At 40.4% G+C, this 12,785-nt stretch overlaps 1 protein-coding gene across 10 annotated transcripts in view; it reads left to right on the top strand.

Annotated features, from left to right (window-relative positions):
- The window catches only part of LOC111858225 (ankyrin-3-like), an 81,611-nt gene that overhangs the window by 25,376 nt on the left and 43,450 nt on the right, over positions 1-12,785 (top strand). For 9 of the 10 annotated variants that reach the window (XM_023839799.2, XM_023839819.2, XM_023839810.2 and 6 more), the window contains exons 2-10: positions 1,765-1,866; positions 2,108-2,206; positions 3,282-3,380; positions 6,055-6,153; positions 7,096-7,281; positions 9,350-9,373; positions 10,909-11,007; positions 12,180-12,278; positions 12,665-12,763. In XM_023839799.2, the coding sequence (XP_023695567.2) occupies positions 1,765-1,866; positions 2,108-2,206; positions 3,282-3,380; positions 6,055-6,153; positions 7,096-7,281; positions 9,350-9,373; positions 10,909-11,007; positions 12,180-12,278; positions 12,665-12,763 (906 nt within the window). The remainder of the gene's footprint in view (positions 1-1,764; positions 1,867-2,107; positions 2,207-3,281; positions 3,381-6,054; positions 6,154-7,095; positions 7,282-9,349; positions 9,374-10,908; positions 11,008-12,179; positions 12,279-12,664; positions 12,764-12,785) is intronic. The other variant, XM_072709596.1, reaches the window with a different exon arrangement.

A 12,785-nucleotide genomic window follows, 5' to 3' on the forward strand; every position in this document is an offset into this window, starting at 1 on the left:
CTCTATTAAAGATTGTTATAGAAACCAAAAGTATTCCTTCCTGGCTGTATTTTTTTATTTCAGAATAATTGTTTTATTGATAAAGATAAATGAGATACAAGGAACATAGTCAATATATCACATATAATGGGTTAAACGGTATCGGGGGTACAGAGAAAGACTCCTTTCCTGCTTGTAAACAACTCAAGAGCTTCAGGCTTCCAAAATCCACAGCTAAAATCAATCCACGGGGAAGCTGATGGAGGGGAATCATTGTAATTTGGTTCATTTCCTTTTAAAACACTGACAACCAGTTAACAAGTTTAAAATATTGTGATTGACATTATTTTGTTTTATTTTGTTGAAGAGTAATATCTTAAAATGAAGGTCCTTTGTTTTTGTCTTAATTTGAGACCTCGAAGTTCAAAGTTCTTTGCTTGTCACACGCAGTCATACTCATACAACATAAAATAAAATGCTTGTTCTGGCAGATTCACCAACTGTGCTGTATAGATAAGGAATATATTCTATATTATACTATGTGTAATACAATGAAGTATACAAAAGTGTAATAAAATATACACTACACAACACTGTGTCATTAGTGCAGATGTGCAAGGCAGTGTGCAAAAATGCAAGTGAAGTGAAAAGGGAGGGAAACATACAGGGAGAGAGACATACAGGGAGAGAGACAGAGTGTAAATGCGTGCAGCAGCAGATTGTCCGTTATGTGCTGTTGTTGAGAAGCCCAGACTGTGAGGCTACGGAGGCGTCTCCCTGATCTCTGCAGCCTGAGCGGTTTATGTGCGGGGTGGGTGGGGTCACTGGTGATCCAGTGCGTTCAGCGAATGTGCCACCTGTTGCAGGGCCTTTCATTCCGATACGGAGCAGAATCTGTACCAGGCTGTCTTGCTTCCCATCAGGATGCTTTGTGTAACTCTAGAGTAGAAACCTTTTAAAATTAAGGGAGAGACCTTCAGGTGGTAGAGGTGCCGTCTGGCTCTGCCAGTGAGGAGGTCTTTGTGATAATTCCAGGTGAGGTCCCCAGTGATGTGGGCACCAAGGTATTTAAAACACCTCGTCCTCTGCACTGGAGATCCACAGATCTGAAGCAGGGCGCAGTTCTTCTTTTGTCTCCTAAAATCTATCACCATCTCCTTTGTCTTGTCAACGTTCAGGTGGAGGTGACACCATATCGTTAGGGTTTCCATCTCACTTAGGTAGGCCCTCTCATCATTTTTGGAGATCAGGCCACCGCCAGTGTCGCTGGCAAACTTCACAGTGGAGTTGATGTCATGTCTAGCTGCACAACCACCTCTGTTTGCAATAATGAAAATGTCTACACTGAAACAAGGAAGGAAACCCTATATTTGCATTTTGTTTGGATCACACTTTTTTAGAAGTGCTCATGATATCATACATGTGACTTTGGCTTAATTAAGATTAAACATAGCCCAATTCATAGAAAATACCATTAAAATCTTGGACCTGCCCGCCAGATTTCTTGTAGTACCTGCACTGCTTCCTCCATTGCCTGATTATTTTGGAAGCTACTTCATCCAGCTTTAGGTGAATCCATAACTAGCAAAAATGTCCAATATTGTATTTTACTCCAAATAGCCCATTCGCTGTAAATGTTGATGATGGAATGTTTTTTCTGGTTTAGTCACAGGTGTTTTTCATGCATTTCTGTCTTGTAACAGGAAGTGGTAGTGAGTGTGAAATGCTGATACACACGTCATGGTCCTGCAAGCCTGACTTAGGCAACTTTTCTCTTTTCTTCAGTCTGATAGCAATGCCAGTTATCTGAGAGCTGCTCGGGCAGGGAACTTGGAGAAGGCTCTTGACTACCTGAAGACAGGAGTAGACATCAACATCTGCAACCAAGTAAGAGCATCTCGATGTTTGTACACTAAATCGCATGTTGAAATTCTAGCAGCAAGTTCGATCATTGAAATAGTGACATATTAACTTATCAAAATGATTTATTCATATTTATAGTTTTTGTATGCATGATTATTTTCTACCGTCATCCAGAAATACCTAATGGCTAAGGCATTGTCTTGTAAAAAATATCTGAAAATATGTGGATATTTTGTGGATATGTGGATGTCTTCCTGTGTTTCAGAATGGGTTGAATGCGCTTCATCTGGCTTCCAAAGAGGGCCATGTAGAGATTGTTGCGGAGCTCCTGAAGCTTGGGGCCGATGTGGATGCAGCAACAAAGGTTAGTCTGTCATGTCACTCTGCTCTTCCTGATCAGGATCTCTACGGCTGAATGCCCGGGACCTTGCCGAATGCAATGACATTGGCCAGTGCAGAACTGTAGCAGCCTTGTTTTGCACTGGGGCTGCTTTCGGAAAATCCCAAAAGTATTTTTACACCTTAGGGAAGAAATTTAATTCCATAAACATTTAAGAGCAAATACATCCCTGTAGAAGTGTCTCATGGAGATTACTGCATGAGGATAGAGGTTGCACACAAAACAGCCATTTCAAAACACCAATTCACCGAGATGCTTCTTAGTAGACTGCAGGAGAAATGCAGCACAGGGAGAAGATGCAACTTCCACCCAGAGCAGACATGGCATTTAAATGCTAAACCTTGGAGCTTTGAAGTAGGAGAGACATCTCACATGCTTCCGTGACATTGACGTCCAAAATGCAATATCATACAGCTCACAACTTACCTGTTTGATACACTGGGAAGAAATTAATGAATAATAGATGTGAATGATTCTTTTCCATGCATGAGTTAGTATTCCTTTTTTAGAACATGAATGACAATTAGGAAAGCTTGTCTGCACATATACATAGAAATATCCTTGCAAAAATCCATTGATTACAATAAATAGGACGATTACAGTGCATGTTCTCATAACCATAATGAGTGTATGCAACAGTAAAATGTAATTTTTATTAAATGCATTACATTTCCTGCATCAGAAATCAGAAATAATTCGCTATGAATTAGAAAGGGAATGTGAGTGTAGTTATTAAAAAAATTAATTGAATTAAAATATGTTTTGTACTTTTGGACTAAGTGTCTGTAAACCTCTCATTTCCCCACAATAGTTTGATAATGCATGTGCAGAGTACCCATGACAACATTTGCAAATGCATATAGGCCTATTTCTGTTATAGTACATACAATGCAAATGAAAATGTACAGTACATGGGTGAGAAATGTTCTGCTGGTGTATGATTTTTTTCTGAAATTGGAGATGAGTTTGAATTGCAAATCACCACATTGTTTGCAGCATGCATGGAATAAAACGTACTTTCACGTTTCCCCAAATGCAGAAAGGAAACACTGCTCTACATATAGCCTCCCTTGCAGGCCAGACTGAAGTGGTCAAAGAACTGGTGAAGAGCGGAACAAACGTCAACGCTCAGTCTCAGGTAAGTGACACATGCAGCTTTCGGTTTCACAACAAACATTAGCATTTAAAAACCTGCTTGCATGATTTATGGAGACACAAAGCTTCAGAATATTATGCAGTAACCAACTGCACGATTCTATGATAAAGATGTTATTCTGTAAAATTCTATTGTAGGAGGTCTGTGAGTATGTACACTTGGCTTGAGTCTATATGGTTTTATGTATTGTCAGTAATGAAACTCATGTAAACCATTTATAATAAACTCATGTAAACATCGATAGATTAATCTTTGGAAAAATTGCCATTAGTGGCAGCCCTAAATGACAGAATTCACTGTATCATCAACAACTTATTTGTCACACTCTATTGGCTGATAATAAGTTCTGTTTGGCTACAGTTTATTTCTGGTAAATGTAATCTCTTCATTTTATAGATAGCGCAAATATTTCATGTTATCGCAATGTGATATCCTGCGGCCGAATTTTATAAGATTTTAGATAAAAATGTGGGAACGATGAAAGGCGTGCTTATTGGCCTGTTTACATAAAGGTTACTCTGAGGCAGCCTGGACAAAAAGAGGGGACAGTTATACGTCACCAGCTTTTGTGCTGTAAAGCCATTATCACCCATCAGAGCCAGGCAATCCACGAGTAGGATGCCCACCGGTGCCATAATACCTGAAAATAATCATATAAAACAAAAAAACATTGTTCTCTATCTAAAAAGATAAAAAGATGAAATTGCCGATACTTATACTATAAAGAGACTAGTTTCCAGAATTCCTATGTGAAAATAATCAAATTCACTTCACATTCACAAGGCAGATGTTTTATATATATATATACATACACATCAAGTATTAGAGACCAAATTCATAAAAATAATATGCTTGCACAATATTATCTCTAACATTGGGATAGTGATTCTGGTAGCTGATTCTTTGTAGTACATTACAGTGCTACTTCCCTGATAGACTGAAGATGGAGCTGCTCTTGCCTCTTACCCTGCTTTATGTCATACATCTGTATGGAACATTTATTTAACAAATAACTGGGGCCACATTCTCAGGAATAGGTCTCACAGTGATGTCATTCACATATCCAAACATGACATTTTATGATACAAAGAAACCACTGCTTGTCCAGTTCATTTCTCAGTATTATGCCTGTTAATTTAATGCTGTAGTACAGTGAGTATTAAAAGCTGCCTCTTGTTGCTGAGATGAATGGCATCACTTGCCACTGTTGGCTGTAACACTGTGATTTCTGTCACTTACCTGGGACAGAATGGCATCACTTGTCACTGTTGGCTGTAACACTGTGATTTCTGTCACTTACCTGGGACAGAATGGCATCACTTGCCACTGTTGGCTGTAACACTGTGATTTCTGTCACTTACCTGGGACAGAATGGCATCACTTGCCACTGTTGGCTGTAACACTGTGATTTCTGTCACTTACCTGGGACAGAATGGCATCACTTGCCACTGTTGGCTGTAGCACTGTGATTTCTGTCACTTACCTGGGACAGAATGGCATCACTTGCCACTGTTGGCTGTAACACTGTGATTTCTGTCACTTACCTGGGACAGAATGGCATCACTTGCCACTGTTGGCTGTAGCACTGTGATTTCTGTCACTTACCTGGGACAGAATGGCATCACTTGCCACTGTTGGCTGTAACACTGTGATTTCTGTCACTTACAGTACCTGGGACAGAATGGCATCACTTGCCACTGTTGGCTGTAACACTGTGATTTCTGTCACTTACCTGGGACAGAATGGCATCACTTGCCACTGTTGGCTGTAACACTGTGATTTCTGTCACTTACCTGGGACAGAATGGCATCACTTGTCACTGTTGGCTGTAACACTGTGATTTCTGTCACTTACCTGGGACAGAATGGCATCACTTGCCACTGTTGGCTGTAACACTGTGATTTCTGTCACTTACCTGGGACAGAATGGCATCACTTGCCACTGTTGGCTGTAACACTGTGATTTCTGTCACTTACCTGGGACAGAATGGCATCACTTGCCACTGTTGGCTGTAACACTGTGATTTCTGTCACTTACCTGGGACAGAATGGCATCACTTGCCACTGTTGGCTGTAGCACTGTGATTTCTGTCACTTACCTGGGACAGAATGGCTTCACTTGCCACTGTTGGCTGTAACACTGTGATTTCTGTCACTTACCTGGAACAGAATGGCATCACTTGCCACTGTTGGCTGTAACACTGTGATTTCTGTCACTTACCTGGGACAGAATGGCATCACTTGCCACTGTTGGCTGTAACACTGTGATTTCTGTCACTTACCTGGGACAGAATGGCATCACTTGCCACTGTTGGCTGTAACACTGTGATTTCTGTCACTTACCTGGGACAGAATGGCATCACTTGCCACTGTTGGCTGTAACACTGTGATTTCTGTCACTTACCTGGGACAGAATGGCATCACTTGCCACTGTTGGCTGTAACACTGTGATTTCTGTCACTTACCTGGGACAGAATGGCATCACTTGCCACTGTTGGCTGTAACACTGTGATTTCTGTCACTTACCTGGGACAGAATGGCATCACTTGTCACTGTTGGCTGTAACACTGTGATTTCTGTCACTTACCTGGGACAGATTGGCATCACTTGCCACTGTTGGCTGTAACACTGTGATTTCTGTCACTTACCTGGGACAGAATGGCTTCACGCCGCTGTACATGGCTGCTCAGGAGAACCACCTGGAGGTGGTGCAGTACCTCTTGGAGAACGGCTCCAGTCAAAGCATCGCCACAGAGGTGAGCTGACCCTGCCATCTAGCTTTATGTCTGTAAAACATTATGTCCAGCTTCTCTTGATTTATTTTTGCTTATCATTTATAACACGGTTATTCAACTCGCGGTCCTCGAGGTCCGAGCACTGCTGGTTTTCCAGCCTTCCTTTACCTGTCTGTCAGGTGTGAAGCCTCTGACCAATCAGAATCAGTCATTATTAAACAACTACTTGGGAGAACTGAAAACACGGCCTGGATTTGGAATCGAGGTCCAGAGTTGAAGAACCATGATTTATAACATATTATAAATTCTAAAATGAGAGCAATTTCAAACTAAATTAATTTTTTTTTTGTAAATGTATTGTCATTATTAACCAGGATTGGGCAATCTTATCCAGGAAGGGTCATTGGGTTTGTGAGTTTTTGTTGCAACTCCCTGATTACATCACTAATTAGAGGACTGATTGACTGAACAATTCTTACACCTGGGTTTGAACAGCTGACTTAAAGGTTATCCCAAAAGCCTGCATACACACCGGCCCTATGTGGATAAGACTGCCCACCCCTTGTATAGACAGATAAGAAACATTCCACATTTCACATTCTAGAACCATGACTAATTTTCCCTGTACCAGGGAAATCTAAATGTAAAATCTTGAGCTCAATATGAGCACTGAAGATAATAATGCAGCCCTTCATGTGTAATGAATATAACATCTTAAATGTGTAGAAAAAATGAACGTATTGCTGTGTATCTGGATAAATGATAAACTTTTGGCTTTTATTATATGTGAAAGGTTACAGGGCTGACGTTCAGCACCAGGCTTTAATGAATAAGGTGCTGCCGTCCACAGCATCTCTGATGGGAGACGGGCACACAGTGGTAGTGCAGTTCTTCAGGAAAAGTGGGAAGAGGTGTTGGAAACTGTCATAACCGTGTCTGCTGCCCCCCCCCCCCCCCCCCCAGGACGGTTTCACCCCCCTAGCAGTGGCTTTGCAGCAGGGCCACAATCAGGTGGTGTCCCTGTTACTGGAGAACGACACGAAGGGCAAGGTGCGACTGCCCGCCCTGCACATCGCAGCCCGCAAGGATGACACCAAAGCAGCTGCCCTGCTCCTGCAGAACGACCACAACGCTGATGTGGAGTCCAAGGTGAGCGTCGTCCTGTATCAGCTGTCAGCCGTAACGTTGCTCTTTTCTTCCTGTGCTGGGCACAAATTTACACTAAATACAGGTTTCAAGATATTGGGATTTCAGATTGGGAATAATTGGCTGACTGCTTTTTCAACTTGTATATCTCTTGTAGTTAAGTGTATGAAGTTTTGGGCAATTATTTCGTTGTACTAGGTGAGCTGCTGCCTACTGAGATTTACGAAGCGGGGATGCCATATATGTAGAGCTGTTGCGATTACTCGATTAAACTCATTTATTTGGTTATTAAAAAGCGTCGATTGAAATATTCCTTCTGAAATACTCAGCAATATGCTGGAAGGATGATGGCACATGCAAGATGAGAATCCAAATAGAGAGAGAAAGCATAATTTGTATGGAAGCACTTCACATTAATAGTGAATGAAAATGCAGTCTGTCAGTATTGCAAAGCAGAACTTCAGTATCAGCACAATAGAGGTAAAGTTAGTTTGATAATAATAACTGATACTTCATTGACCCCCATGGGGAATTTCTCTTTACGCCTCTCCCAACTGGCTCTCTGTAAGTGAGAGCAAATTGGCCACAAAGGGCGGCCACCCGTTGCAGCACCCAGGAAGCTGGGGGTTATGAGCCTTGGTCATGGACCTGCAGACGTGGAAAGGCGAGGCTCAAAGCAGCAGCCTCCTGACCGCAGCCATAGAGGCTTAGCCCACTGAGCCTCACACTATCCCTTAACATTATAGTGTCTGTTCTGATTTAGGGACTGTCACAAAACTCCTGCAAGCAACGCAAAAGGTTTACGTAAAAAACATGCCTTGTGGCATGTGAGGAATATTAATCGCTCTATATGAGTGAATGATTATGATCGTCTCAGAGAGCACATTCAGAGCTCATGCAAAAGCAGCGGCAGTAAACTTATTATTTTTTTTAAACATACACTAGATGTTGAAAAGGAACCATCATTAAAATTGCAAACCTTGCTAAGTTTGGTTTCCTATGACTGAGTAAAAGTGTTTTAGTGCAACATAGTCTGCTGCATTCAAAGCATCAGTATCGCGATCCTTGCGATGTGTAATCATAAGCAGGCGAAATGCCATTGCGATATTAACATCGCACATTCTGCAAGCCTGTCAGGGTGGTGCAGTGACGCAGTGGGCAGTGCCGCCGCTACACTGCACCCTTCGCATTATCACCTTTTGTGTATGTCTGTACGCTTTTTCGGCAGATTCTCCGGTTTCCTTCCAACGTCCAAATACATGCAACTTTAAAGTGAATTTGAGTGCCTGAATTCCCTATATGTGTCACTGAGTGTAAAACAATTGCAATGCATATTATATTATATTATATTATATTATATTATATTATATTATATTATTATAATATAGAGATTAATCACTAGATTACTTGATTACTGGTATAATCGATAGTGACAGCCCTACATATATCCTGGGGTTTTAATCTGCACTGGGAGAAACCAGCTATATAAGTTTATTTCTATTACAAAAATCAAAATCCTTTATTGTTAAGGTACAATATTCTCTCTTCAGCAGCGGAGGATTAACTTATCTAGGGGCCTTAGGCTGACATTATCATGGACGCTCAGGTGTTGCCGATTTAACGAACTGTTCCATTTTTCCCGAGGCAAAACGGGGCCTTGATGTTTGGCAGGGTCCCAGGCTATAGCCTAGCATAGCCTATGCATTAATTTACTCCTGCTGTTCAAACTAATGTTGCTGATCTTAAAGGTATATTTCAGGTCAGTTTAGGACACATTAGTTGCTGTATTAAATAACTGGATTTGTGTGGTTTTGATGGACAGTAGTAAATTTAAACTATGAAAATTGTTTTGTGTTTCATTAAACTAATAACAGTCTTCACGTTGTTTGAGTTTACTGTTCTCTTCAAAGACGAGGAGTGTGTATACTCTTGGCCTATATGTAATTGGTGCCTGATTCATTACTCTCCTGCTCTGTGGCAACGGTGTGGCTTGGTGCTCTCACTGTGACATTGTGTACACTAACAGACCGCTCTCTCTTCTCTCTGCTGGTGGCTATGTCTCCACTCCTAGATGATGGTGAATAGAACAACTGAGGTATCCACGTGCAAACTCTATACACTGCACACTTTTCATTCTGGATTCGCTGCATTGTCTTTGTTCCCTTCCGCATCACTCTTCCTTCCTACCTTACCATTTTTGGGAAACCCATGCTTCTGACTAAAGCAGCATGTTATTGGAATACTGGTAATGATGGAAGGGTTTCTGCAGCTGGTGATTGGGTGTCTTTTGAAAAAAAGAAAACAAAAACAGTGGCTAGTCTAATGGAGTTTAAAACGATTAATGAGATGTATCTGAGGGACCTGAGAAACCAATTTTTCATAGTGGTTATGAATGAAATGGTCCAGCTGCAGAGAGCCAGTATGATAGATGCTAGTTTGCATCTAGACAACTAGGCCTGAGTCCTTTTGCATGACACTTACACTTTCAGGTGTCTACGGAATGATAAAGGGGTCCAGAGGACAGCACGGTCCACTGTCTGCCAGGATTTACGCTATTCCCTTCTCCTGTTCCATGGTTCATTCGGGCCGTTTAAAACACTCATTTTTCATAGTGCTTGTATAATGGAAACTGGGTCAAACAGCACTGCATGATATGAAAACCCATGGAAAAAAAAAGATTTTTTTGATGCCCTTTAGAATTATATTGTATGAATGGAAAATTTAAAAAACATAGTCTATTACAGTAAACAACCCAAAAATGTCTCAATGGTTTGCAAAACTAGCACAGTATCATGTAGCATCAGAAAAACTGATTATGCATTTGCTGCATGTACTGTAGTTTTACTTCCAGTAAAGACGATGAACATAATATTCGTTTTATCATTTTTTCTCAGCGTATGTGAATTTTATTTATTTTTTTTACTTACTCAAAATGTGTTTTTGTACCTAATGTTTTAAAACAATCATAAGTACGCACAAGGCTGGAGGTGAAAGGGTACATTCAGATTATTTGTTAGTTCTTTGAATAATTTATGTCTGGGGTACAGTGAAACAGTCCTACTTGCTGCTTTTGTTCAGTCATGTGTTTGATCAGAACAAATTAATCACTGCACCAGTGCACAAATAACATACCTCAACATATAGCATATCTTTTTGAGTTACAATAACATTAAAAAGAATATTATTCAGCATTTTATTTTGTTTACTTTTTCTTTCACTGCTTCATTAACATATTTCCTTGTGTTTAAAAAAATAACCAGTTCCTAAAAAAGCCTGTGTAACAGAACTGAAAATGTATCATAATGCAGATTGCGTTTCTGTGGTTTGTAGTCATGCATTTTTAACAGATGGTTCCCTATTTTCTGCAAAGTTACTGGATTCTGTTATTCAGTCGTAATGTTGTTTCTTAATCTTCGGAAGTTCTCCTCGCTAAAATCCTGTCTCAGTGTAGATTCTTGCATACACTGGGGTGAAAAATGGGTTTCAAGTCAATGTTGATTTGCACTACAGAGCTTCCCTAATGAGGGCTGGAAATTTTAAGAGGATTTAGCAAATCTCTTCACTGGTGTTTTGACTCGGCACGTGCAGTAACGTAATGCCGACTGGCTGTTTGCTTTCTGTCTCCTTCAGAGCGGCTTCACCCCTCTCCACATCGCGGCGCATTACGGCAACATCAACGTGGCCACGCTGCTGCTGAATCGTGGGGCCGCGGTGGACTTCACCGCGCGGGTAATACCCGTTTCTGTGCATGGATGTCACACAAAATACCCGCTTCTGCACTCCGTCTTGTCTGTTCCGTCAAAAAAAAACTGTGTTATTTTAACTTGCATTGGCTACGAGACGACTTCATGGTTATTTCTCCAAAACGATTACCATTGTTAGCTGTCGATAGCTACCAAAGCTGCAGAAGAACTTCAGGAAAGTCTGCTGGGCGTTTCGACTTTCAGGATCCTGAGCTCAAAATTTCTTCCCACTTGGCCTTTGTCAAGCATGTCTCCAATTCATAAATTATTAGCAATAGACTAATTTGGTCTGTGAACTAAATTCTTTTCGCTAACACAACCCTTACTACTTCCCTCACATTTAAATGGAAAGATGTGTGGTACCCATTCCCTTTCTGAGTTAAGCGATAAGAAACCGTAACCTTAGTGACCCAAGCAGAGAAGCACAATCATTGTTGCACTTACTCATATGATTTTTTTTTTTCCAAATAAGCAGCATTTTGGATTTACTGCCATTGAATGGCTTGAAATGGTACAACTGCAATTCTGATAGATACCCTGCTGGTTTTCAAATGAAAATTTATGTAAATCAATAGACCAACTATTACTGTTTTCCACTACACTATGATTAATGGTTTGAAAATGGATGGTTGAGCTATTAGTATTATTACATTTGCATGAAAGATAATCTGCATATATCATAATACTTATAAGTTTTACCTAGATTTATGTGTAAATAAATAATTAAATTTTTGGGAAAGGAAAAATGTAACTGAGATAATTGAATTAAACTAAGATCACCATACAGATTGACTGCTAGTGTTTTCTTGCTTAAAATTGTTTTGAAAACAAATATTCGGCTGCCTGACAGCATTCTTTTTACACAGTAAAACACAGTAAATGAAAATTGAACATTGAAAGTACACAGCGCATTTAAAAACATGCAATGTTTTTTCTTCTTCTTCTTCAATCAACAGACATGGAGAGAATTGTCTGTATAAGGGCAGGTTGACAATTTCTGATACTTGCCATTAGTAATACTTTCATGTTTAGGGTATGACCAAGCAAAGTTGAACTATGTTAAACCCTAAAGGCATGCTGTATTAAAAATGCAACAAACAATTGTCTGTTGTGCCACGGTTTGACAGCTGTGCTGTTTCCGGTTCCTGCATTCCACAGAATGACATCACTCCTTTGCATGTGGCAGCTAAGAGAGGCAACGGAAACATGGTCAGATTACTGTTGGACCGAGGAGCTAAAATAGATGCCAAAACCAAGGTGAAATTCCTTCCAAATTCAGGAATCTACTGGAAATTATGTTTGCATTATAATGTAGTTTTCTGGTGTTTTTCAAAGCAATTTTGTTGTAATTTTTTATAAAAGATACCAGCTTTCAGACATTAAATGTGCATATTGAAGATCCCTACTCTAGCGTCATCACTGAGGTTGACGATTGCAGTTGAGCAATAATAGGACGCAGTGTCACAGGAGAAAATGAAGCTCTGTGTCTTCAGTTTCTTCTCCTTTTCATCCCTTTATATTGTTTACTTGTTAATTTCTGTTAAATAAAGTAATTTATATTAGTTTACATGTTAGATGTTGGGTGCAAGTTTTTTCTGTCATGAAGGATGTGGCACTGTGGCCGACATTATTTTGTCATACAGGATGGACTGACGCCTTTACACTGCGGGGCACGGAGTGGCCACGAGCAGGTGGTGGAGATGCTCCTGGACCGCGGAGCCCCAATAATGTCGAAAACAAAGGTAACGCTGGTACTGAAACACA

This window comes from Paramormyrops kingsleyae, chromosome 3 (assembly GCF_048594095.1).
Source record: "Paramormyrops kingsleyae isolate MSU_618 chromosome 3, PKINGS_0.4, whole genome shotgun sequence".
Lineage (NCBI taxonomy): Eukaryota > Metazoa > Chordata > Actinopteri > Osteoglossiformes > Mormyridae > Paramormyrops > Paramormyrops kingsleyae.